General features: G+C 46.9%; 1 protein-coding gene across 9 annotated transcripts in view; it reads left to right on the forward strand.

The window, feature by feature from the left end:
* DAB2IP (DAB2 interacting protein) overlaps window positions 1-24,639 on the forward strand; it is a 160,582-nt gene that overhangs the window by 61,950 nt on the left and 73,993 nt on the right. For all 9 annotated transcript variants that reach the window (XM_085556311.1, XM_085556310.1, XM_085556309.1 and 6 more), the window contains exon 3: window positions 3,224-3,342. In XM_085556311.1, coding sequence (XP_085412437.1) covers window positions 3,224-3,342 — 119 coding nt within the window. The remainder of the gene's footprint in view (window positions 1-3,223; window positions 3,343-24,639) is intronic.

Below are 24,639 nucleotides of genomic sequence, written 5' to 3' on the forward strand. Positions count from 1 at the left end.
GGCACAGTGGGATGTGCCCTGCCACGGCAGGGGGGGCACTGGGTGCTGCTGAAGGCCCTCCCAAGGCAAACCACTCTGTGATCCCATGGTTCACACCTTTTTCTTGCCAGGCTTGATGAGTTCTGTGCCACATTGCTCTGTGGGCTTTCAGGGATTGCATGGGGCCGTACTCATGACCACAGTGGTTGTGTCTAAAGACCCCAAAATATCTCCTCTTGCTCAGAGCTTAGGCTATGCAGGGATGCATTTATATAGCTGGTACCTTGCTTCCAATGTAATGGATATTTCAAGATTTATTCTAGCTGAAGGGATTCTTGGGCTCTGCAGATTTCTATTTTTTGTCATTTCATAGAGACTATTAACTTCTGAATGAAACCTTTCTCAGCTACTGGTTTAATCTTTGCTACGATATTTTTACTAGTGGTGAATGCTGCCCACACACAGGAAGACACAATTCTGCCCTAGACAGCTCTCAGTATAAACTTAAAAGTGTATAAAGAACATACATGCAAAGGGCAGCTTTAATTGCTGGAACTGCCAAGAATGCAGCTCAGCTAGAGGAGCAGGCAGTGCTCAGAGGGTGGAATTAGCCTTGTTTGTCTGGAGATCAGAATCAAATGTTGTTTAAAGTCATAAATGAAGAAGAAATGGATCATGTCCTTATGATCTCACTAGGAAAGCTCGGTGGTCACACCCCAGGCCAGAATCTCTCTCTTGTATTTTCACAGACAAATTTCTGTCTTTTTTTCTTACTCCACCTAAAAATTACAGAAGGTATTAATTCACACATTAGGCTTTCTGATCTCTGGTGTGCACTATGGAGGTGCAAAGTATCACTATAGCAGCATAATTTATCAGCATTAAAATCTCTGACATCTCGTTCTCCCAAGGAAGCTGGCAATGAAAACGGAAAATGGCTCCATGTGATCTCCTTCTGGTGGCAACAAATGTAAAAACAATGGCAAACAGGAGAAAAGTAATGTCTTGCTAAAACCCTAAATTCTAATTTCCAAATCCTGCATGAATCATGGAACAGTTGTGGAGATGTGGAATATACAATTGAGGAAGAAAAATGTCACCACTGGTTGTAGAAGGCATTTGGGTTTTTCCTTATCAGTGTCCTGTCCAGAGCTCAAAACTATTCCTGGATTGAAGAAGGGGCCTGATAAAATGAGGACATATTTGTGGGTGGGCTGGCAGTGGTCAAGGAACTCCAATCTCTCATTCCTGGTCCAGAACCTTCTCACCAGAAGACTTTAGGGCAATATCAGGTGTTTGGCCAGTTGTGTGCTTTGGATTTTCCCTTCACAGCAAACATTGGCCAGTGTCCATAGCAGGCAACCAGGGCCTGGTCCACTCAGAGGAACAAGAGCATGGGGAGTTGATGGGGTGAATGTGGGGCTGATGCCATGGTGATACCATGAGTGTGATACCATGAGTGTGGGGCTGATGCCACGGTGATACCATGAGTGTGGGGCTGATGCCACGGTGATACCATGAGTGTGAGGCTGACACCACAGTGATACCATGAGTGTGGGGCTGACACCGTGGTGATATGAAGAGTAGGAGGCTGGCTAAGGTCTGAGTACCGAGGGAAATATCTTAACAATGCTCTAGATAATGCAAATCCTCACATTTGCTTTTCACAGCCATGTTTCTCTATGCTATAAAATTCTCTGCAGGTATTTCTCAGGGACAGAACCCTTTTGAAAAGGCCTTTGTTATCTCCCACATTGGCTTTGTGCAGTATGACAGAGTGTACAATGTGATGGCCTGTGTTTTATCCCTCCTGCTATTTGAGTCATGCAAATAGCTCCGGGAGAAATATTCAGTCCACACAGATGCATGTTACGTACCTCGTTTGTAAGTAAAGTGGCACTTGATAAATGTGAAACACCTTTGGTTATCTAGATGTTTGAAATTCTTGGGGCACTTACGAACAGGGAAGTCACTAACATATTAAGAGCCACACAGAGTGCCCAGGGAGATTTTGCAGCTTGAGAAAGACATAATGTGATCTGTGAATATCCGAGGTGGGGAAGGAGTGTTTAAATTGCATGAACAAATGACAGGCTCCATAGAAGTTAGACTGTGATTATCGCCCTGCAAGACGTATTAAAGGTATTCATTTGTAAAAGTGAGCTGCTAAGGATCCATTCCTGTATGCTGAGTAGAGGAACTCCTGAGGCTCGTGCCCGGAGCAGAGGGTGTGCTGTGGGCATGGCTGGGATGCTGCTCTGTGCTCTCACGCTCCCTCCTCACACGTGCCAGAATCTGTGCTTGATCCCTGGCTATCTTTCCCCTTTCCTGGGGCTGGGGATGGAAGCGGCCCCGTTCTGCAGGGATTTGCTGAGCTGTTTATGTGGAGCTGATCTCTTTCTTTAGAGTGATGGTCCACAGAAGGAACACGCCTTCAGGCTTCACCCCAAAATCCTGATTTCTCTTTAAAATGCCCCCCCACTTTCCCTGGCTAAAGTGCTTGACCCTCTCGCACCATTCTCATACACTGTAGATGCCGGCCAACACAGTAGTATAATGCTTTTATTGCCTTATTTAGCGGAGAGATTAAATGTAATGTTCAGATTATGTAGTACATTAACTCCTAACAATAAGCAAATAACACATGAGAAGCTTTGCTATGAAAACGTTTGGTGCTGGCTCTGCTGAGGAGCTCTCCAGGAGCCGTGAGGGAGGAGGAGGCTCGGCGCAGAAGGAACGAGCCGGGGTCTCTCTCTTCTCTCAGGTGGTGCTGTACCCCGAGCCCACAGGCGGTGTTAGGACGAGCTTTATGGAGCTCCATCCCCGAACCCGAAGGGGCTGAGCCGGGCTGCGTGGCCATGGCCGCGGCCCCGGGCGGCTCCGAGCAGGTAGCGGAGCTCGCCCTGCCCGGAGCCGCGGCTCGCCGTGGGTGGCGTCTGCGCTGGGGCGGCCGGACCCGCGCCCAGCGCTGCTCCCGGCAGCAGCTGCGATGTGCCAGTCGTGCCTTTCAGACGGGATTTTGATGGGAGCTGATGGTTGCCAGGGCAACGGAGGCTTCGGGGAGTCTGGCGCGCCGCAGCCCCGGCCTGGGAGCGCCGGGAGCAGATGCTGGCTGACGCCAGGCGCTGCCAGCGCCGCTCATGCGGGAGTGCCGAGGACGCTGTGCCCGGCTGCACGGGCGGCTCCGCTCCCGCTCCGCGCTCCCCTCTGCCTTGTAATTTAGTATTCTTGTCTCACCCCACAGGGGTTCCTCAGCCGTCGGCTTAAAGGCTCCATCAAAAGGACAAAGAGCCAACCGAAGCTCGATAGGAACAGCAGCTTCCGGCACATTTTACCTGGCTTCAGGAGTGTGGACCATGAAAGGTAAGGGGACGTTTCGCGGAGGGGGTGGGAGAGAGAAGGAGGATATTGATTTTTCCAGCTCTTGTTAAGATCTTGCTTATCTTATTCAGACCAAGGGCTTGCATCTCTGATAGAAGTAGACTTGGTTAATTGCAAGAGGGGTAGTTTTCATTTGTTGCTGAAGGTACGGAGCAAGCCCTTCCTTTTCAGGTTGAATTCCAGGTGCAGAGAAGCCTGACTGCTCTGCTTTCTCTTCCTCAATAAATCCTAAATTGAGGCACCAGCATTTAAATAGCACAGGGATGCAGCAGCCAGAGCCGACTGATGCAGGTGAGGGAGGGAGGGGAGGGATGCTGCTGGACTGCACCGATCACAACTGGGTTACACACGATAGGAACAATACCGTGGAACAATAACAGCCATAATCTCCCCAAATCCCTGTCTCCCCCTCACACACATCCTCCTCCATCCCGCCTTGTCTGCCGTCATTACAGGGAGATGGAGCCTCGGCGTGTGGCCGGAGCTGCTGCTTCTGCCCGAGCCATGACAGGAGCTCAGTCCAGGAGGGATGGGTTGCAGGGAATGTGTAGATGGATCTGATAAAGCATTTCACTTGGGATGGCCAGTATTGAAGCAAATTGCGAGTAAAATAGAAGAGAAATGAGATCTTTGAGATTCTTCAGCTGGTTAGAAAGTAGAACAGCTCTTTAGTGGATTTGTGTGTATTTATGTCTGTGTAGATAATGTTAGCGTGAGCATGAGACAGGCACTGTTCAAGGTAAATTCATCTGTAAGTTCACATGCAGATCAAGGTCATGGTTGAGGAAGACAGATTCCTTTACCAACCACAAACCAGTGGTTTGCTTCCAAAGATCTGTCAGCCTTACACAAATAATTTTGGGGAGTGACAGAAATATTGGAGTGCCAGGGAAAGTCTGTCTGAAAATTCTGGCAGGCTGGACATACCTTGATGTAAACAGTTCAGAGCAGAGCAGTTTAATACACCAGGATGTACTTGAGAACCCATTAAGTAAATGCTTCACTTTGAAAAGCAATGACAACTTACTTTGTTTTAGCTGTACTTATTCATTGCAGAGGCCATGAGCTTTTGAAGCTCACAATTATCAATCTGGATTTTTCCTTTCCTGACCTATTGCAGTCTCCTAAGCTTTTTCCTTCTGGATTCTGCAAGTCAAGTGATTGTGCTGGGTAGTGCCGAGTAAGATTTCAGGGATTACTCTCTGGGCAGACAGAGTTGGTTAGATTCCTGTGCTGCAGTTTTCCCAAACGCTCGAAGTAGGGCACTGTGTTCCAGAGGGAGGCGAGCGGAGCCGGGTGGCCGGGAATGTGCCTCCGGTGCCGCTGATTGCTCCGAGAACAGGCAGATTAGGCAAGGTTTCCCTTCTACCTGGATGAGTTTTGTTTTGTTCTGTGACTTGGCAGGATAGGACATGGGAATTAACTGTTCTGGCCAGCCCTGCAGCCAGAGTCATTTTCCCAAATTAAGCCTTGTAATTTCCCTGCCCTCCCAGCACACCAATCCCGGAGCTGGCTGGGCTTCCTGAGACCCAGATGTACTGCAAGTTCTCCTTAAAGAGGCTCGGGGAATCCTGTAGTGCATTTGCAGTGTAGAGCTTAAAGGGTGGATTAGAGGAGAGCTGGCTCTTGGCAGCCTCAAATAACCAAGGATTTGCTTACGTGAGTATGAGAAGCTGAAAATGAATGATACCTTCATGATACCCGAGACTAGACCTTCTGTTAGGCAGGCATCTCTCAGAAATGCACTTCCTCTGTGATACACACACATCCCTGAGCTGCAGGACACTGGGACTCAGAGGCTTTTGACAGCAGGCTCTTAGTCCCTTGCTGCCATCGTGGTGTCAGATCTGTCAGGTGAGCAGGAGTCCTCTGCAGGACAGCTTGGCCTTAGGGACTGTTGCTCTCAGAGAGGTGAAAGCAAAGCAGCAGCTGGGCCTCTCAGTCATGCAGCGAGGCTTTGGTTACAGAAGATAATTTTATCTTTCTGAACATTCCCATCCCATTGTATGTGCACAATGTATATGAAAGAGCTCAGGTCTCTCAGATCATTCTCATGCATTTGCCGCTGTGCTTGCCTTGCTTGTAATCCAAGAACTGTTTCAGAGAAGCATTTGGTATTGGAATATTCGCCTCTTAAATATTTGATTCTTGACTCCATCTTGTATCGAAGCTGATTGTTCAGGAACCACTCCTCTGCTCGTGGAAGTCAGCATTATAACAGTGCTCTGTTCTGGAGCGTGGGCCAATTTTTCTGGGAATGCCATAGCAAAAATGAATAGAGCAGTAAATTCAGTGAAAACACTCCAGGTTGAAATATTGAGCTACAGTAGATTGTAAATGCTTCTGTTACTTGGCTTCTTTATATCTAAACTGGGACTGTTCCTGCATCTTAGTACCTTTATTTTTCCCTTCCTTGCATGTCCTGTTTATCCTGCAGAGGAATATTTGAAATACATGAACTGTGCACATGCATTTTCAGACAGATAATAACATGGATGTGGCTTGTGTATGGGGCAGAGAATGTGAACAAATATATTTCACTAAATTACTGTGGGGTTCACGTGGATGGATTTGGCCAAATTTTGCCAGTCTTGTGCATACTGTTTTTTTCCCGTTACAGTAACAGTAATACAATTATTGACAGTAAAAGAAGCAAAATCACAGCAAGTGTAATCACCTTCTGTATGAGAGGGGCATTAATATGGTACAATCAGAGTATGTAAATATGAGATCTAAAGGAGGATTGTGCAATGAATGTTCCTTTCAATTTGCTGGCTGGTTACATTGCTTGTTAGAGCTAAAAAGGGTTCCAAGAAGTGGCTTTTTGCTAACAATGCCTCCTGCCTCCTGATTTATTACAGCAGCTCACTAAGTTTTTATCGTGGAGCACTGAATGCTTGGCTTTGTAGTGGCCTCTGGAATCAGCCACAAATCAAGCATTTGGCAGATGGATTTTTCTTAATTGGACCCACATTTCTCCTACAAAATTGGTGATGGAGAAAATTTCTGGGTTGGACATGGAGCAAAGGGTGTAGAGCCAGAGAAGGGAGAGAAGGTTGTTCTGCTGCAGTTGTTAATTATTGGTGGGGATGTATTGCTGATGATTTTCTGGTAGTGGCAAAGGTGATTTTACACCAGCACTGAGAGGGCAGGGCCACAGTATCACTGTGTGGACAAGTGCATTCAGATTGTCTTGATTTGGTGAAAAATGGATACTCTGGGGAGCTCTGTGTTCTGATGGAATCCCTGAAGTGATGCTTGCTGGAGATACCTTTCCTCAGTGCACCTAGAATCCATTTAATGCTACGGGACTCTGGAGTACCAACATTTGTGATTATTCTGCAAGGTTTTTGGTTTTGTTTTTTATAATTCCAGGAGATAACATTCTATTTAAGCTTTTATTGGCACTACAAAAGCCTGAGCATATGGTTGATTGTTAAATGAGCCTCAGCCTTGGAAGGGGTACAGCCCTGCATTAATAACAGCAGCAACTTGCACTATTGAGACTTCCTCTTTAAACTCCTTTTTGTCTTTAGCCCATCTAAAATTTTGACTTCTAACCCCCAGAGGGAAGAGGAACTGTACAAGTCATACTGCAACACATTTAATTCCTACTATAATGCCCATACTGTCTGTTGTAGGAGCTTTCCATGTGCACAAAGCTTATTTTGGTGCACCAAGAATTGATGAGTGTCTGTGCTCCTGCAACAAACTTAGTTTGGGAGTTTTTGGAGATCTAATTTGTTTATTCCCAACAAACCTGATATGCCTAATAATTTTAGGCAGGATGAAATTGGTTAAGTTTGCTGAGAATCTGGTGAGTGCTGCATGGTGAAGGATGAAGAAGTTGCTCTATTTCCTCTGGAATTGGAAAGAGGAATGACAGGAATGACTCATCCTGCAGAAGTAGGACACTGGCAGACCCCAGAACCATGGAGGGCTTTCAGATCTGTGTGAACAAGTGCTGGAGAGCTGCTGCCTCTTCTGGCTCCTGCTTAAATGGCATTATCCAGGGAAGCTGGCTGAGTAGGAAAACCTGCACCAGAGGGAACCCCCAGAAGGGTGGCACTGGCACCTCACTACAGCCAGCCGGGCTCTGGTTCTGATTGCAATGAAGGTATTGAGGAAACACTGTGCAGTTTGTGTTGGGGAACCATCCATCCATCAGCAGTGACTGAAATGCAGAATGAAACATCTTGCACTGGCTGATGTGAGCACCCAGCAGGCCCTCGTGTGACGCTCCATGTCATTCATGCAGGGGTGGTGCCTGTCCCCACTCCCCCCACATCAGGGAACAGATTTCAGCAGAAAAATCAAGATTCAAGGACAGTCTCAGAATTCAGACTGGCCTCATGCAGTACCTGCATTTATACCAAGGCTTCTTTGTCCTGGAATAAGCAAATCAGCCCTTTAATGGGGTTCTTTTGCAAAATATTTCTTGAACCAGAAAGTTAATTACTGATTTCTAATTAGTGGCTGTGTTAAGAGGCTGAGTAAAATCAGAGGAAGCTGCTTTGAAGGAGAGATGCAGGAAGAAATTACCATTTCTCTCTATAAACTGTGATGTTCCTCATCTTCTTTTTGTGGTATCAGGAAGTTTAGACATTTTAAAAAGGAGAATGTTGTTAATGGAAAGAGGGCATTTTGAAAGGACTTTTCTGGAAGGCATTGAAAGAATCATAGTAGCTCCAAGAGTGACAGAGATGGATTGAAAGCAATGTGGGGCCTCTCAGCTTCTCCCAAGGCAGCAACAAGGTCCCAACTGTTCCTCCTGTTAATTTGACTTTTGCAGATACCTGTGAACTTGGATCAGAAGCTGCATGAGGTAGATGCATTGCCCATTCTCAAAGGATACAGAAACATTTTCCTTTATCCTACACGCCCAAACCAACTTTCTAATTGAACAGGGGTCATACCTAAAGCTTCAGTAAAGACTGCATTAGCTCCTGGTATTTCTTCAAGTCATAATAAACATCAGGGGAAGGGCTAGAAGGCTGGAATGATTTTCATAGAATCACAGAATCATGGCAGAATTTTCACAGCCTTTTTCTCAGTCCTGCACTCGTTGGTTCCTGACAGCCCCGTGCCCCACGGGGTGCAGCCGGCGCTTTGGAGTCACGGAGCAAAATTAGAAAATCCTTCCTGCTCCGGCATATGCGGCACTGCTGGGATAATTGGCTTCATGCATCTTACAATTAGCTTGCAAAAATATGTTTTGCATCCCTGACCTTTTCTCTATACGCAAGGCCATTGTTTCCCTGTCCTGCTTAATTACAAAATAGAGCGTTGTGTGAGGAGAGAGATGACATCGTTGGATCGTCGGCTCTAATTTGACGAGACATCCTAATGGGGAGTTTTCATACCGAGGGCACTGAATTAGTGTAGCGTGAAGCCACATTTCTGCAAACCTCCTAAATAAGGAGAAGTTAATTTTGTGCTCTATCTTTTTGACGTTTGTAATCAAAGCATTGTATTCCAGCTGCAGATGGTTAGCGCGTGAGGGATGTTTGGGAAATGCCGACAATCGCGAGGCATTGTCTGCGCGGCCGAGGAGCAGGTTGATTAATGGATACAAGGATGCTCGCTTTCATGTTGCTGCTCTCCCAGCCTGAATGCACATTATTGACTCGTGTGGCCACTGCCTGGCAGCTGGGATGTGGTGCTGCAGCAGTGCACACCTCAGGGGTACGAGCAGAGAGCTCTGCTCGTGTCCCTCAAGCGCAGACTCAGCCGGGGTGACAGCTCCGCTGCGCTGTGGCCCGTGGTGTCGTGATACTCTTCAGGTGGAAGACACATACTGCTACTCCATTGCATCAACATTTTGTTTCCAAACAGACCATTTATTCTGACTTTGCCCTGGTGAGGTTTTCATGTGCATGAATTTCAGTGCAATTACATTAGCATTACTCTTCATGTCAATAACCTCAAAGGAAAAAAAGAGAAAGAAAATGCCATCACTGCAGCTTTTCTACCAGAGGATGCTTTCTGTTCCTTCTAGACTCTTCTCTGCTTTTCTGTTTATCATCTGTTTACAATAGATACTGAGATACTTCTATCCCAGGCTTAAACATCCCCCTGCTGTGGGCAGGGACACTTCCCACAGCCCTGAGCAGCCTGGTCTGTGGAAGGGGGTGGAATGAGATGAGCTTGAAAGTCCCTTCCAGCCCAAAGCAGTCTGAGATTCTGTGATTCTGGCATGCAGTGAAAACTGCTCCTGATGAAACTCGTACACTGAGAGGAGCAATCCTGTCTCCCCAGCCATTGCCTCCTGCCCACAGGTTCCCCTTCCCATCACAGGATCTCGGGAAGGGCAGCAAGCAGATTCAGTGGGAAATGATTATTTAAGAGGTGATTTTCTCTTTGGTTGGGGCACTGAACCAGCTCCAGTAGCTGCAGAGAAGTGGGAAGATGGCAGAGCAGGGATGTAGCTGTACTCTCAGTTTCTGCCCCTCGTGCTGTGTGGGCCTGGGGGAGGGATGTCCAATTGACATCTGCTTCCACTTTCCATCTTCCATGGAATTTCCCATCTCCTAGGAGAGATCCATTGCATGTTGGCTTGCGCTTTGCTGTTCTCTACTCTGTCATTTCTAGTGGCAATTAGTTTTAGCAATAAATGGTTTTCTCTCTTGGAAGGAAGGAAGGAAGGAAGGAAGGAAGGAAGGAAGGAAGGAAGGAAGGAAGGAAGGAAGGAAGGAAGGAAGGAAGGAATGCTTTTAAAAAACTTTTCAAACCGACTTCTGCTCTGTTCTTTACCTTGCAAGACCTCGATTGGACAATCTGTGTGAGGGATAGAGTTGCAAGTGGGCATGGAAGTGATGTGGGGAAGGGCTGCAAGGCTTTGCTCAGAGCTGGGAGGAGCTGATGTTCAAGGTGTGCTCCTTGTCACCCCGGCTCTCATTGCTGTGCTCGGGCTCTGCAATCCACTGGTTGCAGCTGGAGGCAGCAGCTGGAGCTGGAGCTCACTGCTGGCTCTGACAGTACAGAGCACTGCCTGAAATGATGCTCAGGACTTGTGAATACCAAATAACTCTGTCAAGCTCATCCGTCAAGCTCAGAGAGAAGGAAAAAGCAGATTGAGGGAAAAATATGCTTCCTCCTTACCATATTCTTTAATAAAACCTAAGACTATAGAGCCTCTGAAGTTATTAGTGAGATTTTGAGTAGTTTGTTCCCCTATGGATATCTTGTGATAGTGATATTACAAGGCTTGTCTGGTTGGCAGTGTTTACAATTCAAATCTTCAGTACAACTACAGAATGTCTCACTTCCACACAATTCAGATCTGTGATGGAAAAAAAAAAAAGCAAAAACTGATTTTAATTGAATTAAACCAATGCACTTGCACTGGAATTAAAATGTAATTTGTTTAAAAATACTGAACTGATTTGAATGAAAGCCAGAAATGTGAATTTAGCTTTAATCCATGTGTGTTATATAAGTAATTATATGAGAAAGGGCTGTGACGTGCCTTGTGTGTGATTGATAATGTGCAGGAGGGTGGCATTCCCTCATTCCAAAGGATGGAAATGCAGCAGGAATTAGAAAGCCAGAGCTGTTCTATCAGGCTGTGCCCTTTGCTCACATTTACAGATGTCTCTGGGATTAATCCCCCCCAGTCCAGGGGGGATTTCCCACAGGCCCATCCCAGCCCCCAGTGCTGCCTCTCCACAGGAATCCCTGTGCAGAGTGAGCCTGCAGCCAGTCCCAAATGATTTCCATAACTCAGCTCTATGTACCTTGAATTATTAATATTTTGCTGTCCTGGCTGTGTGGGGAGATTTGTTCCATTAGGGATGTGTTTGTTGCTATATAGGAACACTTTAGATGATGGGAACCCAGGGAGAAAGAGCGCGAGAAGGATTTAGATGTTAAATTCTTTTGGTGAGAGCAGAGATTTTACCAGTGCCTGGCCCTGAGGATTGGAATGAAAGGCCCAGGGCTGTTGTTGCTCATCTTGGAGTCTGGTGTTTATCCTCTGCCTGGGCATGGTCCCCTTGGGCACCAGGCAAGGCCAGGTGCTATCAGGATGTGGATGGTTTCTATCGTGATGTCCCTGGATCCTGGCATCTCCTGCTCTGCCCAGGGCTCCCAGGGAAGGTGGCAGTGTGAGCTGTTTGTGCAGTGGCTGTGGGTGAGCCAGGCCTTGTCCCAGGAGCTGCAGTCAGGGAGTGCCACAGGGCCACGTGCAGGGGTGCCTGGCAGGGTGCTGGGCACCCCGGGGCTCTGCCGGATGCTCCCGCTGCCCTCCCTGAACAGGATATTCATCCACAGAGGCTCTGCAGGAGCCTCTCCAGCTCCCCCAAATTAATTATTCACTGATCATCACTCAGACCTTATGGATTAGGGAGCAGGGATGGCAGGGGGTGGATGGAAGATAGAGCAATTTAGATTGCAATTAGTATTTCATTTTTTCCCTCGCTCCCTGTTTGCTTAAATTGGAGACTGTGTGTTAGCACCAAGCAAGGATTTACATCCCAGCAGTGGAAGTTCCCCGTGCACCAGAAACCAGCAAATCCACTGCAGTCCTTAAGCTTCCCCAGGGGATCAAACACTCAGTTTGAGAAGTTGAAATATCAGGGGAACATATTTTGCTTAGAAAATGGTGTGGGGGAACAGCAGTGCCTGGTCTGCTGGAGCAGGGACTTCACCAGCCATGCCCTACCCTCACCATATCAGCATTTAGATGTCTCTCCATCCTGAGGGAATGGCATGAAGGTCTGCCAGGGAAGATTTAGGCTGGATTGCAGGAAAAGTTCTTTCCCCAGAGGGTGGTGGGGCACTGAACAGGCTCCCCCAGGGAATTGGCACAGCCCCAAAGCTGCCAGAGCTCCAGGAGTGTTTGGACAACACTCTCACACTCAGGGTGGGATTGTTGGGATGTCTGTGCAGGGCCAGGGGTTGGACTGGATGATCCTTGTGGGTCCCTTCCTGCTCAGGATATTCTGTGATTCTGTGATCTCTCATCTCCCCTCACCACTCCTGGAGTGTTCTCCTTGCCAGGAATCCTCTCTGGGAGAAGGGAAACCCATCAGGGTGAGCAGCCCCCAGCCCCAAGGTCACCCTCAGCCCACCAGGGCTGTCCCACTCACAGACAGTGTCACTGGAAGTTGAGTCATTACAACAGTTTCTAAGAGTTGGGAGCTCTGCTCCACCGGGGAGACCGTGTCTAATTTTGAAACCTCAAGGGTTTTTTTGATTATACCAGTAACCACAGTCTGGGTCACACTTTGCAATAATTATCCTGATGTCTGAGAGCTTGTTAGAACATCCCTGGAGGAGGGGGCCTGGTTGCATCAGAGGAAAATTTAGAGGTATATGCTGGCAAACCTTCAGCACTAGAGATTTATTTAAGTTAGTTCTTTTAATTGCTTTCCAGCATCCCAATTCTGTTATAAGCTCTCTGAGCCATCTAGGGAAGTGAGTGTAGCTCACATTAATCTTCCCAATCCTTCTTCCTCTAACTAGTTACTCCCAGCTTCATTTACACGGGCATTTGAGCCCTACAGAGCAGGTAATAATTTTGATTCTGTTTAAACATGTTGTAACAGAAGATATAGGAAAAATCATCAGCTGACTGCAGCATTGGATTCTTTTTAACTCTCATCTTTTAAGCGTGGCTTATGATCTTTGTATAACACTGCTGCCTCCCAAGTCTGTTGGCAGCTCTGTGATATGTATTCATAGAGCAATTCCAGTCCTTGAGTGAAGCCTGCAAGAAAAGGGCAAAGAATTATTTGTCTTTTTTTTTCATTATCATGGCCCTCTTGTACCTGCTCTGACACACACTTGAGAGAAGTTTGCCTTGATGCCTTTATTTCTGAAGCTCTCTCTCTGTACAGGGTGTCTCACCTTAGTTAGATAAAGTCACTCATGTTGAAGCTCTCCTTCACTTTATTAATCACAGTCCCAACCTCGCACACAACAGCCTCACACACCCTCAGGTACACACTGATAGCAGGGAGGCAGGAACACAGGGACTCCAGCACGTCCAAGGGGTGGCCAGTGAGCCAGGACCAGCTCCCTGTTATTCCCTCACTTGGGAGCTTTGTTGTCTCTTCTGAATGGCAGAAAAAGTTCCATTGTCTTAAAAAATAACAATAATCCTCTTTGAGTGGTGTGAAGTTTCTGGTCTCAATTACATCTTGTATCAATGAATTCCACAGACAGACACTGTCTGATACATAATTTAGAGCACTGAGAGTTTTTAATCTTAGAACGTCCATTATCTTTCATCTTTCTTATCTATTCATTGGTCGTTTTAGAAAAGACAGTAAATAGAAACAGGCAATTCATTCCTGATTCTACCATGCGTTACTTGCAGATAATGTCCTGTTGTGTCTCCTTGTCTTTTCCAGCTAAAGACACTCCACTTGAATTGTTTTCCATTTTTATCACTTCAAGCCATTCCCTACTCCGTGTGTTTGCTCATGTACAGTATTATGTTCTTGCAAGAAACATCTTTTCTACACCTGTTTTCCTTGAAAGCACTGGCAATTCTGATCAGGGCATCTGTGAGGAGCAGGGACAGAGGCTCCAGAGCTCCCGTGGGGACAGAGGCTCCAGAGCTCCTGTGGGGACAGAGGCTCCAGAGCTCCTGTGGGGACAGAGGCTCCAGAGCTCCACAGGGACAGAGGCTCCAGGGCTCCACAGGGACAGAGGCTCCAGAGCTCCCGTGGGGACAGAGGCTCCAGAGCTCCTGTGGGGACAGAGGCTCCAGAGCTCCACAGGGACAGAGGCTCCAGGGCTCCCCAGGGACAGAGGCTCCAGGGCTCCCCAGGGACAGAGGCTCCAGGGCTCCATGCCCTCATCCCAGGCACATCATCACCTGCTGCCTTTCCTCCAGCATCCCTTTCCATGCCTGAGACTCCTCATCCCTGCTCGTGTCAGAGGAACACATCCTTTTGTTCAAATGAAGGGATCTGGAGTCAGCAATGCACAGAGGGATGAGATATAAAATAACAGAGCCAATAATGATAGGAATCCCCCCACGGAATGCGAGTGCAGCCTCTGGAACAGCAGCTGCAGCAAATACATCCAGGTTATCTGTGGCTACTTTGTGCTGGGAAGGCTTAGGTGTAATGAGAGCTGCTGCATCCCGGGAACCTCAGCAATGAACAGTGACATTTCCCAATAACAACTTAGAGAAATGGGGAAAAAACATCCTGTGTGTGAATGTGGCCCTGAAGGACAGCTCAGGGATCTCCTCTCTCTGCCTCACAGCTGGACTCAGGTCACCAAGCTGCTTTCAGGCAACCAGAAGTGACTCTTAATTGCTTCAGTGCTGTCTGAAAGCTCATCAATAATTTCCTGGGCTGGCTGTCCTGGCATTGGTGTTCTGAAACTCACGTTAGATTTGATTATTTTTTCAAATTAACATGCAAAGCATGACTTGACCTAAATAATTCCGCCGGTCCAATCGTAAGTCTGAAGGTTTTGGAAATATCAAGTTCCCTTAAACATTTAAGAGAGGGATTTTTACAAGTGATAGGACAAGGAAGAATGGCTGACAGAGCACAGGGTTGGAAGGGATATTGGGAGGGAATCCTTCCCTGTAAGGGCGAGGACACCCCAGCACGGGGTGCTCTGGATCCCTGGAAGTGTCCAAGGCCAGGTTGGACAGGGCTTGGAGCAACCTGGGCCAGTGGAAAGTGTCCCTGCCATGGCAGGGGTGGCACTGGATGGGCTTTCAGGTCCCTCCCAACCCAACCCAATCTGGGATTCTGTGCTAATTCCACAGCCCCTGATATTGCCAGCCCAGAACCTTACTTTGTTCCAGGGGAGCCCATGGCATTCTCAGAGCTGCAGTGAGCGCCGGGCTGGAGCAGTGTCAGAGCTCCCAGAGCTGCTGTGCTCTGTCACCTGCACCTCGGCACTGGGATTTCCTGCCTGCGATGTGGTGAAGCCACCACCCTGTCCTGGGAAGCTGAGAAAGCATCACTCAGCCCTGAGTGGTTCTGTGGACACTTTTCTGCCTCTGCCACTTTTTTCTTTCTATAAATGTCAGTGCATAAAGAGCACAGGATTTGATCTGTGCTCCTGGTGTTTGGGACATAAAGAACAACTTGGGTGTCAGTACAATACGTTGGAGGAAGTGACTCCTCCAGACTGTGTTCAGCTCTAAAATTGAGTTAACATAAAGAGATCTTCAAAACCCATTGGATGCCTCTGGAGATGAAATACTTTGAAACAGTGATTACAGCTGTTTCTGGCATCTGACCATTATTTACAATTATTGGTGAATCTTCAAAATCAGACTCATTTTGCCTGAAAAAGTCAACTGAGAAATCTTCTTTTTTTGTTGAAAAATTACTTGGGTGACTAATGACCCCAAAAAAGTCATCAAATGGAGCAGTTTGTGGTGATGACTGAGGAAGGGCTGTTTTGTCCAGGGATTTTATGTACCATTTCCATCAGAAAGTGCACTGGGAAATGCTTTCTCTCCGTGCAGTGTCTCTCTGTGTAGCTGTTTGTTGTGCTGCTCCCGAGGTCACACATCTCCCACTTTGCTGTGTCAGGGCATCCAATTTATGGAAACCTCATCAGGAACCAGTTCAAAGGTTCCACATGTCCCTGCCATAGCTGGCTTCATTTTGCATTAACTGGAAGTCCACTGCTGGTAATTTTGGCCAGCAGTTCCCCCTTTTCCCAGAGCTCATCTTTGCACTGCCCTTTTCCATGCTACAAGAGATCACATTATTCCATGTCAGTAAATTTGTGGGAGAAATCTGGCTTTTGCATTTATGGGCATGAGCTGCTGCTGCCGAGCTGGAACAAGCTGGGAATGTCCTCAGTGCTAAACTGTGAGATTGCATAATTATGGCTTACACAACAGCAGAGCCAGGCAAACAAACCAGGGACTGCTATGTGGGACGGACTCGGGAGCCTGCGTTGGACGGCGTTCAGCGCTCGTGTTCCCTGCAGAAGGAGTTCCTGCTCCTTAATTTAGTAACCACATATCTGATTTTCACTTTTCTGGGGAAGGTGGGTGGGTTTGCTCAGAGTTTGGGGAATTTTTGCTTTCCCACTCTCCCTAGTGGCTCGGAAAGGTGGAGCCCACACAGTGCTTTCCATCGTGCCTGTCTCCATAAGGGAGTGGTTTTCCACCACAACAATTGGCAATTACGGTTCTTATTTTAAATAACATGAAAACAAAACAGGCTGCTCCCACTCTGCACTCTGCAGATGGGCAGGGTTCTGAATCCTGCTGGAATAATCACTGATACTAATTATAGAATTCGGGGAAGATGCTGAGCTGGGCCAGGCTGAGCTGGACCAGGCTGAGCCGGGCTGAGCTGGATCAGGCTGAGCCGGGCTGAGCTGGGCCAGGCTGAGCTGGGCCAGGCTGAGCTTTACAGCATGAACTCCAAAGCAGCAAATCTCACTAATTTCTCCATTGTGATTTCTGCTCTTTGCTTTGTCTCTGTTTCCCTCCCCTTTGCTGCCCTTGCACTTCCAGCACGGGAATGTGTAGCAGCATCGTAGTAAGTGCTTGAATGGCTGGAAAATCCTTTCATGGCAAAGATGTGATTGTTACTTATTTATTTTATTTTTGGTTAATACGACTGGAATACAAATGGGGCTCTGGTGCCTAAGGGCCTTGCATTCTTCCAGTAATTCCTTATGACATGTGTCAGGTTCTGTTTTATTCAGGTGGGTGGTGTGATATTAAACAAGAAAGCAAGCTTGCATTTCTCTGCAGCTGTATTTATACACACACTCCTGGCACAGAGCTGCTTATTAGGAGAATGTCATCTCCACGCTGCCTGTACCTGAAACAGTCTGCAAATACCGTGTGGGCTTTAAGGGAAATCATCTTAAATCAATCAGATCTCCCAACACCAGTGTCCTTCCTGCCTTATCCTTTGTCCAGGCAAAGATGAGGCGGCCAGAGAAGTTCCTTAAGCAATGCTGCAGCCAAAACAGTCATGTCTGAATGGAATATCGATTTTCTAATTGCTGTGCTGCTGTTAAATGAGTTGTTCTGGGGGAGCAGGGGGAAAGCAATCTCAGATGTGTGGCTGGCTGGCTTTGCCTTGGCTCTGCTGAACACACCCAGGGTGTTAATGTGGGAAATTCAGCAAAGGGAGGAAGGGGGAATCTTTTTTTTGCGTGGCACAGACATGGAGAGGGCAAATGACACTCAGCAGTGGGACAGGCTTATTCTCTCACAAAGCACCAAACAGCCCTTTGGCTTCAGACACTCGGGCTGCAGCCAGCGAGAGAACAAATGGCAAAGCAGAGGCACCTTATGCAATAGTCCCCGGGAGGGGGCTGCTGCTCTCCATCAGCCCAGCTCTGCTGAGCTCTGCTCTCACACAGGAGCACCATTGGAGCCTCCCTGGTGCCTGTTTGCTGCTGATGGACAGTGCCTGGCACAGCTGTGGAGGGCTGAGCTGCTGGGACACGGCAGCCCTGTGGCCATGGAATCTCCACAACACTGGGAATGACCACCGGGAGAAAGGAGCATCCCTGGGGAAGGGACATTCCTGGGAGAGAAACAAACCGGACCTCTCTGGCTTTTTTTTTTTTTTTTTCAAAGCCTCTGGTCAGGCATTTTGGAAAGTGAAATGCAGTCCCTGTAGTGAAATCTTTATCGCAAAGAATCTTCCTGAGACAATAGAAATAGTTATCAGCCACATCTAACCAATAAATAATATTTCTTAATATAGTTTCAGAAAATGCAGCATATGTTTATGTGTTCAAACACATCCTCTTAGGAGAAAAATAGCTTCTTTATTTTTCTGAAGATTAAAATGCCAAATCAACTAATTACTTTTCTTTGAAAACCTCTACCACATAAAACACACACTCTCTCAGTGAACTAAATTGATTTATATTCCACCATTAATTCTTTAAAGCCCATAATTTGCAGAACAACAAAGCTGGTTGGAAAATGTGCCCTATTAGGGGACAAACAGCTTTCTGAGTAAGATGGAAATATGTTGGCATGGAAAAGAAACGTGGGTGCAGCTGAGGCTGGGGCAGCCCAGGGGCTGTGCTGGGGCACAGCCAGGGACTCGAGGCAGCCCTGGCAGAGCCTCCTGAGCTGCTGTGCAAAATCCCTGCAAACTGAGGTGGGAATCAGCCTGGCTGAGGTCCTTGTCCACCCAGCTGGGACAGTCACTGTTCTCCATGTAAACATCTTTTCCCAAACTTTCGGATGCTCTCCTGGTGTTCCTGCTGTTCAAGCCCATGTATATAATTTAACCAGGTGTCATGACCTTTCCCTGTGGGTGGGGTTTCTATTGGCTTAGGAATATCTGAAATTTCTCCTAATGTCTCCATTGGTCTCGTTTGCATTACCCACGGAAGGTTTTATTTTTTATTATTGGGACAGTCTAGGAAACTGGAAATAAAATTACGTTTGGGTTCTTCCAGTAAATGCATCAGTGACCGGAATCAAGATCTTGGTAATGAAATTGGAATTTGTCTATTGCTGTTTTGGGGTAGTAAGAAGATGACAATAGAATGATCCAGGTACATACTGCTGTGGTTTGGCTGATGAATGAGATGTTACATGAGGGGCTTGGATTGAGTGCATTGATTGGAAGTAGAATTGGAGGCTGAGGGGTTCCCACGTTTGAATGCTTCCCCTGGATTTCAGGTGGGATCACAGGCTGCCTGCAAGGCTCGGGGCACTGCATGTTTTTTATGGAAACCTTCTGTTTGTTCCCTGAGATGGGAATCTATCAGACACTGAATAAATGCAGGCAGAGCTGGCAGGGAGGTGTTACAGCACAGGAAACTGAAACACAGTCTTAAACAAATTAAAAAGATGGTAATTAACCAAATGAATTTCATCCTGGAGATAATCAGATGAATATATTTAGAAGGAAAATAATCCCAATTCTCAGAAAACAGTAATTAAAACATACTCATTTTTGGGAATGGTTAACAAGCTAAATTGGAGGCAGCAAAGTAGGCTCGGGCCCTGGTGGCTGCTCCTCGGGACGGCGTTGGCGAGGCCCCGGGGTGTGATGGAAACAGCCCCGAGAGCACGGGCTCAGGGCTGGGAGCTGCTCTGCCGGCCCCAGGAGGAGCTCCTGAGGAGCACTGCTGCTATCCGGGGCGCTGCCAGAGAGCAGAGCCTGCGTTTCATAACCCTCTGCTTCCCGGGCATCAACAGCGGGGAGGTGGAAGAATTTAAGGTGGCTAATTGACAGGTAAACAGGAGATGAGGTGGGGAGATGCAGCAGCCAGCACTGGGCATTCACCTGCACCACATCAGGCAGAGCAGGCTCTGCAGAAGGGAGCTGCCCAGCCCTCACCCTGCCTGCAGGATGTGCTGGAGGAGCCAAGCACCCCACAGATCTCTTCTGCTTCCCAGTGGCACCAGAGGATCCCAGTGCAGGCCTGAGAGCAGGCAGGTTCATGGGGGAGCAGGGGAGGATGTCTGGCTGCCTCTTGTGGGGATATCTTGGCCTGGGGACAGGGTTTGTTCTCTGGGGCTCTTGCTGCTTTCCTTTGGGGTCTCTGTGGCGGCTCAGCTGCTGCCTGTCAACACCAGAGATGGACATTGTGCCCACAAAATACTGACTTGTTCCAGGACATTGAAAGCTGTAGAGTTTGGGGGATTTTTGGCCTTTCTGATAGTTGGATCTATTGAAGAGGAAGTGGTTGGATAGAGTACAGGACTAGAAAAATAATACGTTAGTTTCCCAGAGTAAATTATTTTCAGAATTTAGTCCATGAAATAATGTGTCAAAACCTCATTGGGAAGCTTGTTTCTTTTGGGTTCTGGATGGGCAGATGAACCTTCTCTCCCCCACCAAATATGGATAAATACTGTTTTTCTAGGAAACACCCAGCTGACCTGATCACAGTGATTGTGATTTGACATCTGTGTGCACACACAATAATTACATTGATCTAATTTATTGCTGAAACTGCCAGTAGGTGAATCGATGGCTGATGAGAAGCAGAGTGTTTGGGTATTTATTTCATTTTCTTAGGAAAATGCCTGCAGACAGGACAGATCATGCTGGGATCGCTGGGAAACAGAGCTCTCCAGGATTCTGCAGTTTTTACCTGTCCAGTAAATGGAATGAGGGGGGAGAATGCCCTTGAAATGAGCTCCATCCCCTGGCCAGAGCCTGGACATTCCAAAGGGTGTCTGTGGGAAGGCAATTCCTGTCCCCACTGTCTCAGATGGACTCAGCCCCATGAAATAATCTGTTAAACAAGCTGCTCCTAGGACTATTAATGAACCTGAGATCCTTAAATTGCATATTAGGGGGTTTCTGTTGGATTAAGCCTTCTGCACATCACAATGCTCTTAACTAAAATTTATCTGCATGCAAGAAAAGGGCTAAAAGCTGAATTAGAAAGAAAATGTCAATAGTAACCACATAAATTAGCATGCAGATTTGTAATTTCTAATAATGGCTGTTCTTTCAAAGAGTTTATCTATTTTTTTGCCCTCCTCTAAACTTTAAATATTTAATTTTCAATTTATATTTTTGGTCTTGCACCATCTAAATTTACAGCTCTGCCTAACAGCTCATCTGTTTAGGTGCTTCACTGTAGCCTTGTCTTGTCTAAAACAGAATTAGTGATGCAGAGGAACTGACTGTGGGGGCTGAAGATAATACTGGTGGTGGGAAATTAGTGTGAGAGCTTGGAAAAGAGGGCTGGGAATGACCCCATGGATACCATAAGCAACAAAACCTGTGCTTCCCACTGCCGATCCGTCAGTCAGAAAACTGTGGGTACCAAACAGCTTAAAAGTATCATTTAATGAAGAGGAATTCTGTGCTCTTGAAATAAATAAATAGCCCCATTTTCCATCTGTTTCTGCAGCACACTGCCCCTCACAACCTCTTGTTAGAGAAGGACTCTTTCAGGCTGGTGTGTTTTCCTTCCCCAGCTAATTATGCTCGGTTGAAGTGGGTGCTCTGGAATCACAAGTGACTGTCACTTAGGAAGTTGGAGTTGGGAGAGATGCAGAGTTTCATGGAACCCTTTGTGACCTTAGAATGTAGCAGACATTTTTCTTATTTTATTTTTTTTAAGTTTGACTTCTTCAAAGGAAGACCTTGAGCCCTGCTCAGATTGAGCCAACTCTGTCTTGCAGTCATTAAAGATTCAGTAGCACCTTTTAAGTCCATGTTAGGAAATTCAGATTTTTCAATTTAGTCAAGCTGTGTCTCTTTTTCAAGTACCACACTGCTCAGTTTTGAAGGTCTTCCAGTATTTCCAGTGGCTTCTTGCAGAGCAAGAGCCAGAATGTGTTGTTTTAATCTAAAACCTCAGGACTGCGTGTATTCCATGGCTGAGCTGCTACAAAGGTAAAAATGTCATTTAGGCTAAGGAGGAGTCCCCCATGTGAACAGGGTATTTCTGCCGTGCTGCTGGAGTCCTTTCTGAGCCTGGCTTGGTTATTTAGCTCTTATTTATTTATTTCCGTGTTTGGGATTGGAATAGAAGCAGAAGTCTCTCTCTCCAAGGGCTCATAGCTTTTAAATATTGAAGGTTGAACCTCCTCGTTGTGCTGAGCTAAACTGCTGAGCTAAACTGAGTGTACTTTGAAATCTGCTTCAAGGTCTGAACTTCGTAAAGTGGCCCTTTCTCTATTCCGTCTTAAGAGGAGGAAAACTCTAAGCCTCTGAGTGGATTCATAGTCACACTTTAATTAATCATATCTTTATAGCATGCTGCCAGCAATTGTGGGGAGGAAGGAGATGCCTCTAATCCAAATTCACAACAACAACAAAATAAATGCGCTGGAAATATCCCTGGCTAATAAACTGCCTCATCCTCTATGAAATAATACTTCACAGAGCCCAAACACAGGAAAAGTGATGGGAAGCAGATTTCTTCCACCCTCCTCCCAGTGAAACAAGGCATGTTAGTGAAGCAGGAGTGCCAGCAAACCTGTCTGTGTGACACTGCAAAGCTGCTGTTCCCAGAGCTCGGCCCCTCAGACTTTTCCTTTTGGGCCTGCCACTGCTGTTGGCCTCTCAGTGTGCTCCAAAACACTGGAGATAGGTTTTTTCTCCCTCTTTCCAAGTGGTTTCATGTAGTATTTATCAATGACATCCGGAGGACACGGGGCTGGTGGATTGTGCTGTGGAGGCTGCAGCAGACGCCGCCTCGGGCTGGCTGCTGGGAGGGAATGAGTGCAGGAGCTGCAGAGCCCTGATCCCTCCCAGCTGCTGCCTGGGAGCATCCTCTGGTTCTCCTGCTGAGGAACAGACCCTGGATGTCACCGGGCAGCCTCGGCACAGCTTCAGGACACACAGGTTTGGGGCTTTCATTCCCCAGGGACCCAGCAACGCTGCAGCCAGGGGCCTTTGAAACTTGGGTTTTGGGACTGTAGCTGAGAGATTAATCACACAAAGGTTTTATGGGCTGCCACAAGCTGTGAGTCGCCAAAATGAACATCCAGGTTGTTTGCAGCCTTCAAACACCTCAGTTCAGAGAGATTCCCTCTCAGTACTGTCCTTGGCTCCAGCCACAGCTCAGGGTCACTTGCCCTGTGCAGCTTTTCCAGAACCTCCTCTGATTCACTCCATGCTAATAACATCCCCCACTTTCATTGGATTATTATACAACTTCGACTACTTTGAGTTTTCACTAGTTAAAAGCCAGGACTTCCTTTCTTTCCTTACTTCTATTTTTCCCCTTTCTGTGTAATGAAAATGTAGAAAAAAGTCTTGAAATGGTGTCATTGAGTAGGTAGAGACAGAAAAAGCTTCCTGTATTTACAGTTAAAATAGCAAAAACAATATTTTAAGACTCTTTTCACCCAGTTTTGGAGATGAACATGCAAATCTCTGTCATAGTGAAATATGCAGAGAGATGTTTTTAAACTTTTGGTTACTATTATTATTGTTTCTTTCATCTTTGCTGGGGTGTGGTAACAACAGTGTCACACTCGAGCCTGCTGTGTGTTTTCTCACACAGAGAATGATTTTCTTCTGTGAATGGAACATAAGTTCTGCTTAACCCAGAGAGAGCAACACGCTGAAAGACAAAACTGTTGCCACTGCTGGTGGGAACGTTTGTGCCATGCAGGGAATGGTGATGCAGTGGAGACACATTGCAGAGCCTTTGGTGCCTGGGCTGCAGGGCCCTCGGGCAGGGCAGAGGGGCAGCTGCTCCAAAGAATTCCTGGTATCTTTTCAATGCTCCAGGCAGGAGAGTTCTTCCCTCTTCCCTCTTCCCACCAAATGATGTTTGATCTGATCCAGTTGCCCCTATTTGCCTTCTGCTGTGAAGTTCTAGTTTAATGAGTTCAGAAAAATCAGTAAATTTTAAATTAATTTCAAGTGCAGTTCAAAAACAGAGCCGTGACTGTCAGGTAGATGGATACATGGAAGATCCATGTGACCTTTACAGTATTGCCTTGCCTTTAAATTCACTTTGACTTGTATAAAAGTAAGGATGTTCTGTATGTTTTATATTTGGGTTGAGGATGGATTTAATTTTGGGGATTTTAAATCCTTTAAGCTATTTGCCATTGTCAGTTATGTTTTTTAATCAGTCTCCTTGTCTGAGGACTTCTTCCCATCTGATTTCCGGGGCTGGCAGTGTCAGCTCCCATTAGAAATACGGAGCCTGGCACGTCTCACATTTCCTTGAACAGCTTTAGCTTAAATTATTGGGGAATGCTGCATCCTGGTGCTAGAGGGACTGCTGAGAGCAGGCCTGATGCTTTTTAAAATGTTCCCTCTCTAGGTTTGTCCAGAGCAGATAAACTGGCTGTGTGCAGAGGCAGAGTGTGGCCATGGATGCAGAGAATCTGCCCCTGGGCCCGAGGGGTCCCAGCGGGCTCTGAGCCCTGCGTGGCCTTGTGTGCCTCCACAGCCACAATTCCATTCTCCTGCCCTCCCAGGGATCTGCCTGTTTGTTTCCTCAGAGCTGCTGGAGCACATTCCCATCATAGGTCAGGGTGTCCTTTATTGAGTTGTGTAAAAGAGTTGGACAGGTAATAAAAAAAAATTTGGCCAGGATGCATCACACTGGTGTTAGGCAGTGCTGCTGGAGCTGCAGCATTTCCCCCCTTCATTTTCTCCTGTAGTTTGCTCCCAGTCAGTTGTCTCCACTCCCATCCTGATGTAATTTTCTTTATACTTTTACCTGAGGCCAGCAAATGGAAACCTCCTATTCTTCCTAGGGTAAGTGAAACTTCTAAGTCCTTCACCATGGAAACCAAATGAATTCCCAGTGTTTAACTTGCCTCAAAGTCCAGATGCTCTGCTTGCTCCTGATTTTTTGGGAAGGCTGCAGCCTAATGTCTCTCTCCATTGTGGCCAAAGCTGGCAGCATGGAGAGTGA

This window comes from Lonchura striata, chromosome 17 (genome assembly GCF_050655825.1).
Source record: "Lonchura striata isolate lonStrDom1 chromosome 17, ASM5065582v1, whole genome shotgun sequence".
In the NCBI taxonomy this organism is placed as follows: domain Eukaryota; kingdom Metazoa; phylum Chordata; class Aves; order Passeriformes; family Estrildidae; genus Lonchura; species Lonchura striata.